Source organism: Pongo pygmaeus, chromosome 9 (assembly GCF_028885625.2).
Source record: "Pongo pygmaeus isolate AG05252 chromosome 9, NHGRI_mPonPyg2-v2.0_pri, whole genome shotgun sequence".
NCBI lineage: Eukaryota > Metazoa > Chordata > Mammalia > Primates > Hominidae > Pongo > Pongo pygmaeus.
This window is the reverse complement of record NC_072382.2, coordinates 102570291-102589188: the sequence shown is the minus strand read 5'-3', so window position 1 is coordinate 102589188 and position 18898 is coordinate 102570291. Positions and strand designations below refer to the sequence as shown.

At 35.2% G+C, this 18898-nt stretch overlaps 1 protein-coding gene across 1 annotated transcript in view; it reads left to right on the top strand.

Annotated features, from left to right (window-relative positions):
- Positions 1-15621, top strand: part of PGR (progesterone receptor) — a 99418-nt gene extending 83797 nt beyond the window's left edge. Inside the window, exons 7-8 of the mRNA XM_054438878.2 lie at positions 3150-3307; positions 5969-15621. Coding sequence (XP_054294853.2) covers positions 3150-3307; positions 5969-6124 — 314 coding nt within the window. The 3' untranslated portion in view covers positions 6125-15621. The remainder of the gene's footprint in view (positions 1-3149; positions 3308-5968) is intronic.
- Positions 15622-18898: the final 3277 nt, after the last annotated feature.

The following is an 18898-nucleotide window of genomic DNA, read 5'->3' as shown; positions in this document are numbered from 1 at the left end:
AATTGACAAAAATTTGCATAGATATACTGAATTGCCAGAATTACTCTTCAGAGTCTCCTTTATATACAAGATCTTGAAAACTCAAAACCAAAGAATTAACTTATTTGTTTTTCATAAGTTTGTATCTCTGGCCTTATTTTCTAGGGGAAATGGAAACCAAGGTTTGATCAGGGTGCAGGGGATAAATATATGCTTAAGAAATAGTAATTTTCCTCCCTGTTCCCTGAGATACAACAATATTGGAATTAGGCCAAGGCTGGGCATGGTGGCTCACGCCCGTAATCCCAGCACTTTGGGAAGCTGAGGTGGGTGAATCACTTGAGGTGAGGAGTTCAAGACCAGCCTGGCCAATATAGTGAAACCCCGTCTCTACCAAAAAGACAAAAATTAGTCGGACATGATGGCACACACTTGTAATCCCAGCTACTCAGGAGGCTGAGGCGGGAGAATTGCTTGAAACTGGGAGGCGGAGGTTGCAGTGACCTGAGATTGTGCCACTGAACTCCATCCTGGGCGACAGAGCAAGACCCTATCTCAAAAAAAAAAAAGAAAATAAAATAAAAACAATTAGGCCAACTAACAATCTTAGAATGGCCTCTCAGTGTTCCAGTAAAAGAAAGAGTTGCAAGTCTGAGGTAAAAATGATTAAGCTTAATTAGGAAGGCATGTCAAAAGTTGATATAGGTTGAAAACTAGGTCTCCTGAGCCAAGCAACTAGCCAAGTTTCAAATACAAAGTAAGAGTTCTTGAAGGAGTTTAAAAATGCTATTCCAGTGAACACATGAATGATAAGCAAAACAGCCTTATTGCTGATATGGAGAAAGTTTTAGTGGTCTGAATAGAAGATCAAACCAGCCACAATATTCCCTTAAGCCTAAGCCTCATCCAGAGGAAGGCCCTGATTCTCCTCAATACTAGGAAGGCTAAAAGATGTAAGGAAGGAGCAGAAAAAAGTTTGAAGCTAGCAGAAGTTGGTTCATGAGATTTAAGAAGCCATTTCCATAACAAAGTATAAGATGAAGCAGCAAGTGCTGATGTAGAAGCTGCAGCAAGTTACCCAGAAGATCTAGGTAAGATTGTCACTACTTATGAAAGTAGCTGTGCTAAAAAACAGGTTTTCAGGGTAGATAAAACAGCTTTCCACTGGAAGAAGATGTCATCTAGGACTTTCATAGCTACAGAGAGGAAGCCAATGTCTGTCTTCAGAGCTTCAAAGGACAGGCTGACTCTCTTGTTAGGGGCTAATGAAGCTGGTGACTTGAAGCTGAAGCTGGTGGCTTGAAGCTGAAGCTAATGCTCATTTATCATTCTGAAGATCCTAATTTAAGAATTATGCTCAATCTATTCTGCCTGTGGTTTATGAATGGAACAACAAAGCCTGGATGACAGCACATCTATTTATGGCATGGTTTACTGAATATTTTGACCCACTATTGAGACTTACTGCTCAGAAAAGAATACTACTTTCAAATATTATTGCTCATTGACAATGCACCTAGTCAGCCAAGAGCTCTTATGGAGATATACAAGGAGATTAATGTTTTCATTTCTGCTAACACAACATTCATTCTGTAGTTCATAGATCAAAGAGTAATTTTCCACTTTCATGTCTTATTATTTAAGAAATATATTTTGTAAAGCTGTAGCTGCCATAGATAGTGTTTCCTCTGATGGATCTGGGTAAAGTAAATTGAAAACCTTCTAGAAAGGATTCACCATTCTAGATGCCATTAAGAACATTCGTGATTCATGGGAGAAGGTGAAAATAGCAACATTAACAAGAGTTTGGAAGAAGTTTATTTCATCCCTCTTGGATGACTTTGAGGGTGTTCAAAACTTCAGTGGAGGAAATAACTACAGATGTGTGAAAAGAGCAAGAGAACTAAAATTAGAAGTAAAGCCTGAAGACATGACTGAATTGAAGCAGTTTCATGGTAAAACTTGAAAGATGAGGAGTTGTTTCTTATGGATGAGCAAAGAAAGTGGTTTCTTGAGTTGGAATCTACTTCTAGTGAAGATTCTATGAAGATCATTGAAATTACAACAAAGGATTTCGAAGATTACATAAACTTAGTTGGTAATGCAGCAGCAGGACTTAAGAGGATTGACTCCAATTATGAAAGAAGTTCTATTGTGGGTAAAATGCCATCAAACTGCTAGCATTGCATGCTACAGAAAAATTATTCACAAAAGAGTCAACTGATGCAGAAAACTTCATTGTTGCCTTATTTTGAGAAACTGTCATAGCCACCCCAACCTTCAGCAACCACCACCCTGGCCAATCAGCAGCCATCAACATTTAGACAACACCCTCCACCAGCAAAAAGATTTTGACTTATGGAAGACTCAGATGATTGTTACCATTTTCTAGCAATAAAGTATTTTTTAGTTAAGGTATGTTCACTTTTTAAATAATGCTGTTGCACACTGAATACATTCTAGTGTAGTGTAAATATAACTTCTACATGGACTGGGAAACAAAAAGATGCATGTGATTCACTTTGTTGCAATATTTCCTTCATTGCAGTGGTCTGGAACCAAACCGGCTATATCTCCAAGATATGCTTGTGTAACAAAGTGGCTGGATATAAGATAAATATTTAAATATTAATACCTTTCTCCCATATCAGCAGAAAGGCATTAGAAAACTTAATGAAGCAATTTTTAAAATTACAACAAAAAGATAAATCATCTAGGAATAATCTTAATGGCAAATACTTGAGATTTATACAAAGAAGACAAAAGTTTACTAAGAGATCCAAGTATTCATTAAAAAGAAGGGAAAAAAAAAGATCCAGATTACATGCAGCTGTAAACTAAGTCAAACCAAGTATTTAAGAAGCACGTAGAATAAGGCCAGGTGCTCTTTTGAGCAAATGCTAAGTTAAATGCACAATCCATTGATACAGGTCTAAAATAGGTCAGCTGAAGTGTTCTTTAATATACCTATTAGTTCTTATATTCTTCCAGTGAACTAGAAGTTTATATGTCCTGAAGCTATCAATAACACTATCTCTTTCCTATATAAGGTGTTTTTTTTCTAGAGTCATGTATCAGAAGAAATCATTATATAGCTCAGAAATATATGGTATAAATTGTTAATGTCATCTTTTTATACACAACTGCCACTTTTAATTGTCTTCTTACAGTTCCTTTGGAAGGGCTACGAAGTCAAACCCAGTTTGAGGAGATGAGGTCAAGCTACATTAGAGAGCTCATCAAGGCAATTGGTTTGAGGCAAAAAGGAGTTGTGTCGAGCTCACAGCGTTTCTATCAACTTACGAAACTTCTTGATAACTTGCATGATGTAAGTATTTGGTTGATTCCGGAATATCAATGATTATTCTCTGAATTTCCATAACTTTTTAAATGTTACATGTAAATTTTACTTTATATGATTTTCTCAGATTAATACTTGTATTTTAAAAGTGTTTGGATCACGCTGCTCAGACTTTGTATTGTGGTTTTGTTTTTTTTTTTCATTTTCAATGTAGACCACCCAAATATTCTTTTACAAGTATTTGTATAATGTGAGGGTAATTTAATAGCTGATAGAAATTATGGTACATTTCCTGAATATGTTCTAAAATATTTGTGCCTAAAATTATAAAAGATTTTATATATACAGTAAAAACAAAGGTATGTATGTGGAAAATAAGACTCATGCCATTTTCAGTGGAATAAAAATAACATTGCTGATGGATGGGCAATGAGGCAATATATAGCAAAAGTTAAAATTTGCATGCTTTTCAAGTTTCTATTTTTTAGGATTTATCTTAAAGAAATAATTAGACAAATGTAATATACATGCAAGGATGTTCACCATAGCAGAGGGGGAAAAAAGAAAAGCAAACAAGAAATGCCCAACATCAGAGGTGGATTACTAAGACAAGATATCTGTGGTTTGTCAAGATGTATGAAATACAAGCTTTTATTGCTACTATATTCAGATCACATTAAAATGACAGTGAAGACATAAAAAAGCTATCCACTCTCCAGGTCAACTTTTGAGGTCTTACTCCTGAATATGAACAGACAGCCAAGATTATGAGCTATTTGAGTAAAGCCTCTAAAATGAAAGGCAGAAAGCAAAATAAAAAGAAACTTGAAGGAAATAAACACCAGTGCAGAGAACAGAAGAAAACTTCTAACATCCTTAGAGAAATAAGAATGATATGGTATCCATGACATGAGAACAGAAAACATTTTTAAAATGGACATTTAGCAAGAAAATACTTTTGGATAATTAAATGAAGAAAGGCAGAAATTAAAAATTCAATGAAAGGGCTGAAATGGAAAGGAAAATCTGAGGAAAAATAAAAGATCAAAACATGGAAAATTAGAAAGAAGAGTTATAGTAAATTTAGTATTCAGGGGATTCTAGCCTCCAATTAATAGGAATGTCCAGAAGAAAAAATAGAGAAAATCAAGGAGAGAAATTTATGTAAGAATCATAAAAGTTGCTGGAACTGAAACATATGAGTTTTCTAACAATAAGGGTCCAGTGTAGAGGCACTGCACGATTGAACTGAGGTACATTATTGTAAAATTGTACCAGGCCAGAAATGAAGAGAATATTTTAAAGTATACCAGTGATGAAAGAAACAGGTCACATAGAAGTTATCAGGATTCAGAATGATGTTGGACTTCTCTGCAGCAACACTGGAAGCCAGAAGACAGTGGAGCAGTGCCTTCAGAATTTGATGGAAAAGAAAATCTTCAAAGAATTTCATACCTAGCCAAACCATCAAACAAGTACAATGGCAGCATGAAAGTATTTTCAAACATGCACGGTCTCCTAGAGTTTACCTCAGATACAACTTTCTCAAGAACTGCTACAGGATGTCTTATAACAAAACATGGGATTAAGCCAAAGATCCACCCCAACAGAGATGCAAAGTGATGTCCCAGCACAATAACTGTGCAGAGCAGTAGTTAGTCTAGATGGGAGCAGTAATACAAAGGGTTCTAGGATACCAGCTCTAGGAAAAATAAATGGAACTGAGAGATTACCACTAAGTGTGACTGTAATTGAGGTGATTTTTACAATTCTGTTGGAGAATTTGACTATGGCTTTGTGACAAATATAGAGAAAACAAAGCAAACAAGAACACAAGGTGATTCACTTTTGCAAAATAAAAATGAGTCATAAGAATGGAGATGCAGTCCAGCAGAAAACCATAAAAAAATCTTTATAATATAAATGCTGGATATTGACTTTAGCTAAAAATTGAGCCAAAAGCTCTCTCTGGGGAGAAGAGAACGTGTATGTAGTTGAGGAAGAGAGTGTCTAGTATAAGAGAGCTTCATTTTCTTCATTTCCCATAGTAGAAACTAAAACTAACTTTAGTGGAAATATAGAAATGTCAAAAGACACTGGCTACAAAAAGTTGAAGGTAGTTGTGTCTAGGGAGCTGGAATAGGGATGGGAAGAAGTCTGTCAGGAAACTGCTAGGCTGCATTGATGATGCTGCTGCTGTTTTTGTTTTTATAATCATGTGGTACTACTTGACTTTTAACATTATACACATGAATTACTTTGATAAAAATTAAATGATGTTGGATTATTGGCATAGGAAGAACCAATATGTTGTTATATAAAACAGCTAGATTAGCAAATAGAATTTATGAAACGTGTAATATTGTGTGTATACTTGGATATGTCTGTATACATGTATAAAAAGAAAAAAACTTGAATACACCAAAATGTTCACACAGCTTATCCTGTAGAATTATGAATAACTTTCATTTCTTTAATCTTTCCATAATATCAGAATGTTCTATCACGGGTATATAATATTTTACATATTATTCTAGAAAATGGTGGGAGTCATTTTCATTGTAAGAAAAAAACACCTTGAGAAGTATTTATATTATAAATAGTTAGAAAAATAAATTGTCATGTTTGAATAGCATATGAATTTATTATTTTTATTACATGTTTTCTACTCATTTGTTAAACCAACAGCTTGTCAAACAACTTCATCTGTACTGCTTGAATACATTTATCCAGTCCCGGGCACTGAGTGTTGAATTTCCAGAAATGATGTCTGAAGTTATTGCTGCACAATTACCCAAGATATTGGCAGGGATGGTGAAACCCCTTCTCTTTCATAAAAAGTGAATGTCATCTTTTTCTTTTAAATAATTAAATTTTGTGGTATGTCTTTTTGTTTTGGTCAGGATTATGAGGTCTTGAGTTTTTATAATGTTCTTCTGAAAGCCTTACATTTATAACATATCATAGTGTGTAAGTTTAAGAGAAGAATTGTGAGGTTCTAATTATTTTTCTTTATAAAGTATAATTAGAATGTTTAACTGTTTTGTGTACCCATATTTTCTTGAAGAATTTACAAGATTGAAAAAGTACTAAAATTGTTAAAGTAAACTATATCTTATCCATATTATTTCATACCATGTAGGTGAGGATTTTTAACTTTTGCATCTAACAAATCGTCGACTTAAGAGAAAAAATCTTACATGTAATAACACAAAGCTATTATATGTTATTTTTAGGTAACTCCCTTTGTCTCAATTATATTTCCAAAAATGAACCTTTAAAATGGTATGCAAAATTTTGTCTATATATATTTGTGTGAGGAGGAAATTCATAACTTTCCTCAGATTTTCAAAAGTATTTTTGATGCAAAAAATGTAGAAAATTTAAAACCACTAAAATAGATTGATGTTCTTCAAACTAGGCAAAACAACTCATATGTTAAGACCATTTTCCAGATTGGAAACACAAATCTCTTAGGAAGTTAATAAGTAGATTTGTATCATTATGCAAATAGTATTGTGGGTTTTGTAGGTTTTTAAAATAACCTTTTTTGGGGAGAGAATTGTCCTCTAATGAGGTATTGCGAGTGGACATAAGAAATCAGAAGATTATGGCCTAACTGTACTCCTTACCACCTGTGGCATGTTGAAAGTTAGTCACTCTTACTGATTCTCAATTCTCTCACCTTTGAAAGTAGTAAAATATCTTTCCTGCCAATTGCTCCTTTGGGTCAGAGCTTATTAACATCTTTTCAAATCAAAGGAAAGAAGAAAGGGAGAGGAGGAGGAGGGAGATATCAATTCACATACCTTTCTCCTCTTTATCCTCCACTATCATGAATTCATCTTATGTTTCAGCCATGCAGATCTTTTTACCATGAAATTTCTTCCAGAATTTTCCACCTTTGACGCAAATTCCATGCATGTTTCAACCTTCGAGACTCAGCCTAATGTCATTTCTGTAAAATGTTCCCTGAGTCTTCCAAGCAGTAATTTGCCTTCTCCTAGAGTTTTCCTGCCATTTTGTGCACATTTGAGTTACAGTAGCATGTTATTTTACAATTGTGACTCTCCTAGGAGTCTGGGAGCCATATAAAGTGGACAATAGTGTTTGTTGACTGAGAGTTGAATGACATTTTCTCTCTGTCTTGGTATTACTGTAGATTTCGATCATTCTTTGGTTACATTTTTGCATATTTCTGTACCCATGACTTTATCACTTTCTTCTCCCATGCTTTATCTCCATCAATTTTCTTCATCACTGTTAAATTTTCCACCTTTGCTTCCTACTTTGTGAGATCTCTCCCTTTACTGACTATAACATAGAAGAATAGAAGTGTATTTTATCTGTCTTAAGGACAATACTTTAGATTCCTTGTTCTAAGTTTTTAAACTGAATGAATGGAATATTATTTCTCTCACTAAGCAAAATTCCACAAAACAATTATTTCTTATGTTTATGTAGCCTTAAATTGTTTTGTACTGTAAACCTCAGCATAAAAACTTTCTTCATTTCTAATTTAATTCAACAAATATTGATTGAATACCTGGTATTAGCACAAGAAAAATGTGCTAATAAGCCTTATGAGAATTTGGAGCTGAAGAAAGACTATATAACTCAGGAAAGTTACAGTCCGGTAGTAGGTATAAATTACAGTGCCTGATAAATAGGCATTTTAATATTTGTACACTCAACATATACTAGATAGGTGCAAAACATTTACATATAATTTTACTGATACCCGTGCAGCACAAAGGTACTAACATTAAAGTAAATATTAAATAACACCTTTATGTGTCAGTAATTCATTTGCATTAAATCTTATTGAAAAGGCTTTCAATATACTTTCCCCACAAATGTCATCCCAAGAAAAAAGTATTTTTAACATCTCCCAAATATAATAGTTACAGGAAATCTACCTCTGTGAGAGTGACACCTCTCAGAATGAACTGTGTGACATAAGAAAATGAATGTAGGTCTATCCAAAAAAAAACCCCAAGAAACAAAAACAATATTATTAGCCCTTTATGCTTAAGTGATGGACTCAGGGAACAGTTGATGTTGTGATCATTTTATTATCTGATTCTTGTTACTTTGAATTAAACCAATATTTTGATGATATAAATCATTTCCACCAGCATAGATTTAATTACCATATTAACTTTAAAATTTTCTAATTTCACTCAACTATGAGGAAATAGAGTGTGGTGGCCACAGGTTTGGCTTTTGTTAAAATGTTTGATATCTTCGATGTTGATCTCTGTCTGCAATGTAGATGTCTAAACACTAGGATTTAATATTTAAGGCTAAGCTTAAAAAATTAAACACCTTTTTAAAAAGAATATGGCTTCACCAAATGGAAAATACCTAATTTCTAAATCTTTTTCTCTACAAAGTCCTATCTACTAATGTCTCCATTACTGTTTAGTCATCATAACCATTATCTTCATTTTACACGTCGTGTTCTTTCTGGTAGCTCTAAAATGACACTAAATCATAAGAAGACAGGTTACATATCAGGAAATACTTGAAAGTTACTGAAATAGATTCTTGAGTTAATGAAAATATTTTCCGTAAAAAGGTTTGAAAAGCCATTTGAGTCTAAAGCATTATACCTCCATTATCAGTAGTTATGTGACAATTGTGTGTGTGTTTAATGTTTAAAGATGTGGCACTTTTTAATAAGGCAATGCTATGCTATTTTTTCACATTTAACATTAAGATAATTTATTGCTATACAGATGATATGGAAATATGATGAACAATATGTTTTTTTGCCAAAACTATGCCTTGTAAGTAGCCATGGCATGTCAACCTTAAATTATCCACAGATAGTCATGTGTTTGATGATGGGCACTGTGGAGATAGCTGACATAGGACTGTGCCCCCCCTTCTCTGCCACTTACTAGCTGGATGAGATTAAGCAAGTCATTTAACCGCTCTGATTAAACTTGCCTTTCCCAAGTGCTTTGTAATGAATAGAAATGGAAACCAAAAAAAACATATACAGGCCTTCAGAAATAGTAATTGCTACTATTTTGTTTTCATTAAGCCATAGTTCTGGCTATAATTTTATCAAACTCACCAGCTATATTCTACAGTGAAAGCAGGATTCTAGAAAGTCTCATTGTTTTATTTATGTCACCATGTGCTATGATATATTTGATTGAATTCATTTGAAATTAGGGCTGGAAGTATTCAAGTAATTTCTTCTGCTGAAAAAATACAGTGTTTTGAGTTTAGGGCCTGTTTTATCAAAGTTCTAAAGAGCCTATCACTCTTTCATTGTAGACATTTTAAAATAATGACACTGACTTTAACATTTTTAAGTGTCTTTTTAGAACAGAGAGCCTGACTAGAACACAGCCCCTCCAAAAACCCATGCTCAAATTATTTTTACTATGGCAGCAATTCCACAAAAGGGAACAATGGGTTTAGAAATTACAATGAAGTCATCAACCCAAAAAACAACATTCCTACCCCTAAGAAGGTTATGATACAAAATGCCCACAAGAAATCTATGTCTGCTTTAATCTGTCTTTTATTCCTTTGGTAGGATGGCTATTACATTTTTAGTTTTTGCTGTGAATACCTGAGCAGTTTCTCTCATCTGTACTTATCCTTCACACATCAGAAGTCAGGATAGAATATGAATCATTTTAAATATTTTTACAACTCCAGAGCCGTGTGCATAAGCACTCAAAACTTGCCAAAACATATATTTTTTTCAAATTTAAAGATACTCTATTTTTATATTCAATAACTCAACAACTGTGGTCCCCACTGATAAAGTGAAGTGGATAAGAAGACAAGTAATGGCATAAGTTTGTTTTTCCCAAAGTATGCCTGTTCAATAGCCATCGGATGTGGGAAATTTCTACATCTCTTAAAATTTTACAGGAAATACATAGCCAGATAGTCTAGCAAAAGTTCACCAAGTCCTAAATTGCTTATCCTTACTACACTAAGTCATGAAATGATTTTAATGAAAAGAACATCACCTAGGTTTTGTGGTTTCTTTTTTTCTTATTCATGGCTGAGTGAAAAGAACAATCTCTGTTTCTCCCTAGCATCTGCAGACTATTTAATGTACCATTATTCCACACTCTATGGTCCTTATTAAATCCAAAATTGAACAAAAAGCAGTAAAACAACTGACTACTCACCCACATTATAAAATATAATCCAAGCCAGATTAGTCAACATCCATAAGATGAATCCAAGCTGAACTGGGCCTAGATTATTGAGTTCAGGTTGGATCACATCCCTATTTATTAATAAACTCAGGAAAGAAGGCCTTGCAGACCATCAGTTAGCTGGAGCTAATAGAACCTACACTTCTAAAGTTAGGCCTAGAATCAATGTGGCCTTATGAAAAGAAGCAGGAAAGAAGAGTTTTCTTCAATAATTTGTACACCCTGTCACTGGAGAAAATTTAAGAATTTGGGGGTGTTGGTAGTAGGTTAAACACAGCAGCTGTTCATGGCTGAAATGATTTAATACATACCTTCTCTGAATATCCTATAACCAAAGCAAAGGAAAACACCGAGGGGTTTGTTCTCCTCCTTGGAGTTGACCTCATTCCAAGGCAGAGCTCAGGTCACAGGCACAGGGGATGCGCCCAAGCTTGTCCGCAGCCTTATGCAGCTGTGGAGTCTGGAAGACTGTTGCAGGACTGCTGGCCTAGTCCCAGAATGTCAGCCTCATTTTCGATTTACTGGCTCTTGTTGCTGTATGTCATGCTGACCTTATTGTTAAACACAGGTTTGTTTGCTTTTTTTCCACTCATGGAGACATGGGAGAGGCATTATTTTTAAGCTGGTTGAAAGCTTTAACCGATAAAGCATTTTTAGCGAAATGTGAATCAGGCAGCTAAGAAAGCATACTCTGTCCATTACTTTAAAGAAAATGTACAGATTATTAACTCTGCATTGTGGCATTAGTGTCCTGGTCAATATTTGGATAGGTATGAATAAAATATTTAAATGGTATTGTAAATAGTTTTCAGGACATATGCTATAGCTTATTTTTATTATCTTTTGAAATTGCTCTTAATACATCAAATACTGATGTATTCAATTTATCAGATATAAATTATTCTAAATGAAGCCCAGTTAAATGTTTTTGTCTTGTCAGTTATATGTTGTTTCTGATCTCTTTGTCTATGATGTTTACTAATCTGAGTTTTTACTGTTATGAATTATTTTAGACAGCAGTGGTTTTAAGCTTTTTGCCACTAAAAATACCTTTTATTTTCTCCTCCCCCAGAAAAGTCTATACCTTGAAGTATCTATCCACCAAACTGTACTTCTATTAAGAAATATTTTGTTTTCTTAATGTTTTGTTATTCAAAGACATATCAATGAAAGCTGCTGAGCAGCATGAATAACAATTGTATCCACACAGATTTGATATATTTTGTGCAGCCTTAACTTGATAGTATAAAATGTCATTGCTTTTTAAATAATAGCTAGTCAATGGACTTCTATCACAGCTTTCCTAAACTAGGTTAAGATCCAGAGCTTTGGAGTCATCATATATTACATACAATTAAGTTATCTTTTTCTAAGGGCTTTAAAATTCATGAGAATAACCAAAAAAAGTATGTGGAGAGTTAATACAAACATACCAAATTCCTGTTAAAACAGAGATGTGGCTCTGCTTGTTCTCCATAAGGTAGAAATACTTTCCAGAATTTGCCTAGACTAGTAAGCCCTGAATTTGCTATGATTAGGGATAGGAAGAGATTTTCACATGGCAGACTTTAGAATTCCTCACTTTAGCCAGTAAAGTATCTCCTTTTGATCTTAGTATTCTGTGTATTTTAACTTCTCTGAGTTGTGCATGTTTATAAGAAAAATCAGCACAAAGGGTTTAAGTTAAAGCCTTTTTACTGAAATTTGAAAGAAACAGAATATCAAAGTTCTTTATATTTTGAGAGGATTAAATATGATTTACAAAAGTTACATGGAGGGCTCCCTAAAACATTAAATTAATTATTTTTTGTTGAAAAGTCTTACTTTAGGCATCATTTTATTCCTCAGCAACTAGCTGTGAAGGCTTTACTGTGTTGTATGCCAGTCACTCTGCCAGATTGTGGAGATAACCAGTGTTCCCATCTCCTCCGAGCTTAGAGTTGGATGGGGAATAAAGACAGGTAAACAGATAGTTACAATATTGTACTGTGAATGCTTATGCTGGAGGAAGTACAGGGAACTATTGGAGCACCTAAGAGGAGCACCTACCTTGAATTTAGGGGTTAGCAGAGGCATCCTGAAAAAAGTCAAGGCTAAGCCACAATCTACAAGCAGTTTAGGAATTAGCAGAACGCGCAGGGTGAGGAGATGCCAAAGGCAAGAAGAGAAGAGTATTCCAAACAGGAGGGATCCCAAAGAGAGAAGAGTATCACAAACAACATTTTCACAAACATGATGGGGAGAGAGAATGTGGGGTGGGGATGGATGATGAGACTGAAGAAGAAAGCCAGGTCTAGATAATCAGTGGCCTTGTACACCATGTTAAAGAGTGTAGACTTGATTCTGTTGTAAACAGGAAAGCAGCACAATTCATATGAATATTTTAGAAGACTCCCACTGGAATATGGAGAATAAAGTTGGAGATGACTAATCCTGGAAGCAGGGAGAACATTTTTGAGGAAGTTGCACTATTTTGGTGAAAATGATGGTCATAAACATGAAGAGTTGTAGGTGATCATGACCTCCTCTCTAATTTTCCCGAAGGGTTTTGAAAGATATAACATAGGAACATTGACAGGACTGATGAAAGCAGATGAAATACACCATATAAATTGTCAAACACAAGGCCAGATGTCTAATCATTTTGCTTATGTGTTGAAATTACAAATTTTTCATCAAGCAAGAAACCAAAAATTACAAAACTTAGTTTTCCCAAGTCCCAGAATTCTATCTATCCAAACAATCTGTACCACTCCACCTATATCCCTACCTTTGCATGTCTGTCCAACCTCAAAGTCCAGGCCTATACACACGGGTAAGACTAGAGCAGCTCAAGGTTCAGAAAATGAGAAAGAGGAACTGAGTTGTGCTGAACCCACACAAAATAAACACATTCTTTGTATAGATTCTTGGAACCTCAAGAGGAGAGGAATTCACCTAACTCATAGGTATTTGATGGTATGAATCCATGGCTGGGCTCAGCTTTTAAAAAGCCTTATCTGGGATTCCTTCTATGGAACAAAGTTCCATCAAAGCCCATTTAAAAGCCTACATTAAAAACAAAATTCTTGCTGCATTGTATACAAATAATGATGTTATGATCAAATAATCAGATGCCATTATCAAGTGGAATTACAAAATGGTATACCCACTCCAAAAAAAAAAAGCTACATTCTCAGTAGAACGTTGTGACTTCATGAGCCCTCCACAGCCTTGGAGCTGAGGAGGGAGCACTGGTGAGCAGTAGGTTGAAGAGAAAACTTGGCGCTTAATAATTTATCCATGTTTTTTCATCTAAAAGAGCCTTGGTTTTGGATTACCTTATTCAATTTCCATCAAGGGCTGGTTTTCCTTTTCAGTTCCACTAACCAGACAGCAGCTGGGAAGGAAGAAGGTTTCTATGTGTACATAGTAGCTGTGGGAAGAAGGTTTCTTTCTCCAGGTCCTCACTGGCCATACACCAGTCCCTTGTTAGTTATGCCTGGTCATAGACCCCGTTGCCGTCGTCTCATATTTAAGTCTTTGGCTTGTGAATTTATCTATTCTTTCAGCTTTAGCACTGCAGAGTGCTGGGACTTTGCTAACTTCCATTTCTTGCTGGCTTAGCACATTCCTCATTCCTCTTAGGCCCAGCTGTTTTCTCATCTGGCCCTGCTGTGGAGTCACCTTGCCCTTCAGGAGAGCCATGGCTTACCACTGCCTGCTAAGCCTCCACTCAGCTGCCACCACACTAAATCCAAGCTTCTCTAAGATGTCGCAGACTTTACGGGCAAGCATGAAAGGCTTGATTTTCCTGGACTTCCCTTTACTTGTCTGAATCTCACCTCCTTCAAGTTTCAGTCTCAGAATGTAGGCATTTGTCCTCTTTGTCCTACTTCTTCCTTCTTCTGAATCATGAAAGCCTCTCACTTCCTCTTGCTGTGTGCTGGAGGCTTCTGTCAGGTCTTAGAATGAGTTCTCATCTAGTCCTAGTAGCTTTTGATGCTTAAGTCCACCTTCTAAGGATACCTTTGAGATTTAGACCATGTTTTTCGCTTGAGAAAGCCCTAATCTCCAGACTTGCCTTTCTGTGGATTTCAAAGACCAATTGAGGAAGTCAAAAGCTGAAGGTTGACTTTCTTTGAACATTTCCGCTATAACAATTCCAATTCTCCTCAGAGCAATATGCCTGCCTCCAACTGACCAGGAGAAAGGTCCAGTGCCAAAGAGAAAAACACACAGATTAATTATTTCAGTAAGCATATACTTTCAAAGTGCTTTGGGTATTCATATGAGGTTTTCTGTCAAGAGGGTGAGACTCTTCATCCATCCATGTGTGCCTGACAGTTCTCCTGGCACTGGCTGGTAACAGATGCAAAACTGTAAAAATTAGGTGATCATGGATTTTAACGATATCATCACATACTTATTTTCTATGTAATGTTTTAAATTTCCCCTAACATACTTTGACTGTTTTGCACATGGTAGATATTCACATTTTTTTCTGTTGAAGTTGATGAAATCTTCAAAATTATCTACCCCGTTGCTTGTTAGTAAAACTAGTGTTAATACTTGGCAAGAGATGCGGGGAATCTTTCTCACGACTCACGCCCTATTTAGTTATTAATGCTACTACCCTATTTTGAGTAAGTAGTAGGTCACTAAGTACATTGTCCAGAGTTATACTTTTAAAGATATTTAGCCCCATATACTTCTTGAGTCTAAAGTCATACACTTTGCTCCTCATTTCTGAGTGGGAAAGACATTTGAGAGTATGTTGACAATTGATCTGAAGGTTTTTGCTGAGAAGGTGAAACTGTCCTTTCATCTGTGTATGCCTGGGGCTGGGTCCCTGGCAGTGATGGGGTGACAATGCAAAGCTGTAAAAACTAGGTGCTAGTGGGCACCTAATATCATCATCATATACTTATTTTCAAGCTAATATGCAAAATCCCATCTCTGTTTTTAAACTAAGTGTAGATTTCAGAGAAAATATTTTGTGGTTCACATAAGAAAACAGTCTACTCAGCTTGACAATTGTTTTATGTTAAATTGGCTGGTGGTTTGAAATGAATCATCTTCACATAATGTTTTCTTTAAAAATATTGTGAATTTAACTCTAATTCTTGTTATTCTGTGTGATAATAAAGAATAAACTAATTTCTATCTCTCTTTATTAATGAATTATAGCATCTAAAACCTCAATACAATTACATACAAGACACGCACTAATCATCAGTACATTTTTTACCAGTCATTTTAAATTTATAACAAACATTTCAATTTGTACAATGCTGTATGTGGCATAAGGTGAGATATTGATATGGAAGATCTGGCATTATAGAGAAAATATCCTTGACTGCGTATGCATTTTAGCAAAGCAAAGAGTGATTCTCAGGCAATTAAGTTGAAACCAACTACACAGTGTTTCAATCAGAAAGACAAAATACAATCGACTGACATCTAGTGAGATTCAATAATATACTGTTTTGGCTATTCACATTGATTAAAAAGTTTGGTATTATACAAGAATTTTCATATGAAATTTAATACATTTCACATTAAGGTGAATGATAATCTACTTGTAATAACAAAGTATTTCAGACTACACTGGTTTCATTACTAGGAGTATAATTTAGTATAGCTCTAGAAATACACAAATATGCTCCTTTAGTAAATAAAATAAATGCCTAAATTCTATAAGGAACTGATGCAGGCAAACACCAAAATGGGGGCTCAGCTTGGGAGGATTTTTGGCTTAATTCAGAAAAGAATTCAAGAGGGAACCCACAGTGAAAGAAGCCAAGTTTATCGGAGCAACAGCATCCAGCAAAATGGCTACTCCATAGGCAGAGTAGCCCTCATGGGTTGCTGGCTAGCTCTATGTATACCAACTCTTAATTATATGCTAAATATGATGTCTGTTATTCACAGATTTTCTGGAAAAGCTGCAGGGAGTTCTTGGAACTATATAAGTTAATTTCTGGGTGTTCCCATGGCATTTGTAAAGTGTCATGGTGCTGGTGGCAGTGTCTCATAGCCTGCAGATGCATTATAATTTCTAGTCCTAGCTGATTTGGGCCAGTTTCTTAGCTACATCCTGTTTTTGATCAGCAGGGTCATGAAAACAAGTCCTGGTGATCTTTTATCTCAGAACCATGTTAGGTCTTGGAGACACAAAGATAAATGAGTAGAACAGGATTCTTGCTGTAAGTTTGAGTTGATACAATGCCACATATTATTGTTTGAAATGTCAAAATACTTGTGTCTTATTGAATCAACTAGATTTGGAATAGACTGGAAAATCTGGAAAGCTTTATTGGATCATTTGGCCATGAAAATGTTCCTATCACTTAAACACTTTATTTATTCCTGGTTAATACTATGTTTTCGGTTTTTAAACATGCCACCATATTCAGATTTACAAATGTAAATACTGTTGAGAAACTTCATATTTACCTATGAAACAACATGCTGTTTTTTTATAAATACTTGATTCTGATCGTTGGTGGAGTTTTTCCAATCGAAGTTAACTAATGAATAAAGAGAAAATGTGGGAAGTGGTTGTGAATGTCAACACACATGAGACTTTTCCCTTGTGTCACTGTATGTCACTGTATGGAGTCACTATAACAAACTAAGAATATAGCTCTCTCTACACTAATCATGAATAAATACTTAATATCAAAGATCAAGTTTTTTAAAGCTATATTTTAATGGCAGGAGGTTATATTTACCTAATCAGATGAAGTTGAATCCCATCTTATAAATGATCGAATCCAAACAAGTAGAATAACTATAATATGCAGAGATCCGTGACCAGTTATTTGTGAGCAGTTTGGAATTCATAAAGCTTAAACAACTTAGGTACTCTATGAAAAAGCAAAGTATTTTTATGTCTGAATTAATTATGTCAGCTACCCATAATTATGCTTTGATATAAGAGAAGAAGTATAGGAAGAATATATGCTCTGGAGCTACACCTTCTCAATCTCATTTCAGGCTGTACCACTTGCTAACTATGTGAGCTTGTAACATGCTTTCACTCTCTGCCTTAGTTTTCTTATCTGTAAAATGGATATAACAATAGTACCTGTTTCATAGGGTTGTTATGAGGATCAAGTCAGTATAAGAAAAATAAACTTAGAGCAGTGTGTGACATAGCAAGCACTATTTCAGTGTTTCATCCAAATTAAGTGGCTTTTTCCTTAATAGATAAATGATTAAGTGTACAAAAGATATTAAACTTTTTTTTTTTTTTTGAGATGGAGTCTTGCTCTGTCACCCAGGCTGGAGTGCAGTGGCACAATTTCAGCTCACTGCAACCTCCACCTCCCGGGCTCAAGCGATTCTCCTGCCTCAGCCTCCCAAGTAGCTGGGACTACAGGCGTACACCACCAGGCCCAGCTAATTTTTTATTTTTAGTAGAGACAGGGTTTCACCATGTTGGCCAGGATGGCCTCCATCTCCTGACCTTGTGATGCGCCTGCCTTGGCCTCCCAAAGTGCTTGGATTACAGGCGTGAACCACTGCACCTGGCCCAAATTTTATATTATATAAACTATTTATTAAAAATAATTTTTATTGTTTTAGGTCACGGGAAATTCAGCAGCATAGTAATTATCAAAGTAGTAAATTTTTTCAGCAAAGGAGATCAAGGATAGACTGTTACAAGTGAAAAAAATAGGATATTAGTCAACAAAATTATCAATCTGAATAGCCACAAGTTTTCAGTTTCTGTACCTGAAATAGTTTCTGCATGGGACAGATTGGACTAACCAAATTTATCTCATTTTTATGACTCTAGCCTAACTACCCTCCCCATTAGATAATGTTTTTAAGTAAATACAAAGGGAAAAAAACAACTTTTTGAATTTTGAGATATACTGAATAAAACAATAATGAAAAAGCTATTTATAAAATAGTTAAGATTAGATTATAAATCTAAAGTTGTATTTTCTTGGCCCTAAAGGACTCCAATATTGTTTATATCTCAAATTATTGGCCGGGTGCGGTGGCTCATGCCTGTAATTCCAGCACTTTGGGAGGCCGAGGCGGGCAGATCACCTGAGGTCAGAAGTTCGAGACCAGCCTAGCCAACATGGTGAAACCTCATCTCTAGTAAAAATACAAAAATTAGCTGGGAGTGGTGGTGGGCACCTGTAATCCCAGCTACTTGGGAGGCTGAGGCTGGAGAATCACTTGAATGCAGGAAGCAGAGGTTGCAGTGACCAGAGATTACACCATTGCACTCCAGCCTGGGTGACAAGTCAAAAAATAATAACATGAAAAGCACAAAGTAAGATCTTTAGTTTGAGAAATATTGTTTTGTGTAGTCCTTGTTTTGACACATGATGAACAGCTTGGAAATCTAAAATAATTCTTTTTTTTTTAATAAAATTTGACTCATGTGAATGAAATATATTTTAAAAAGAATAAAATA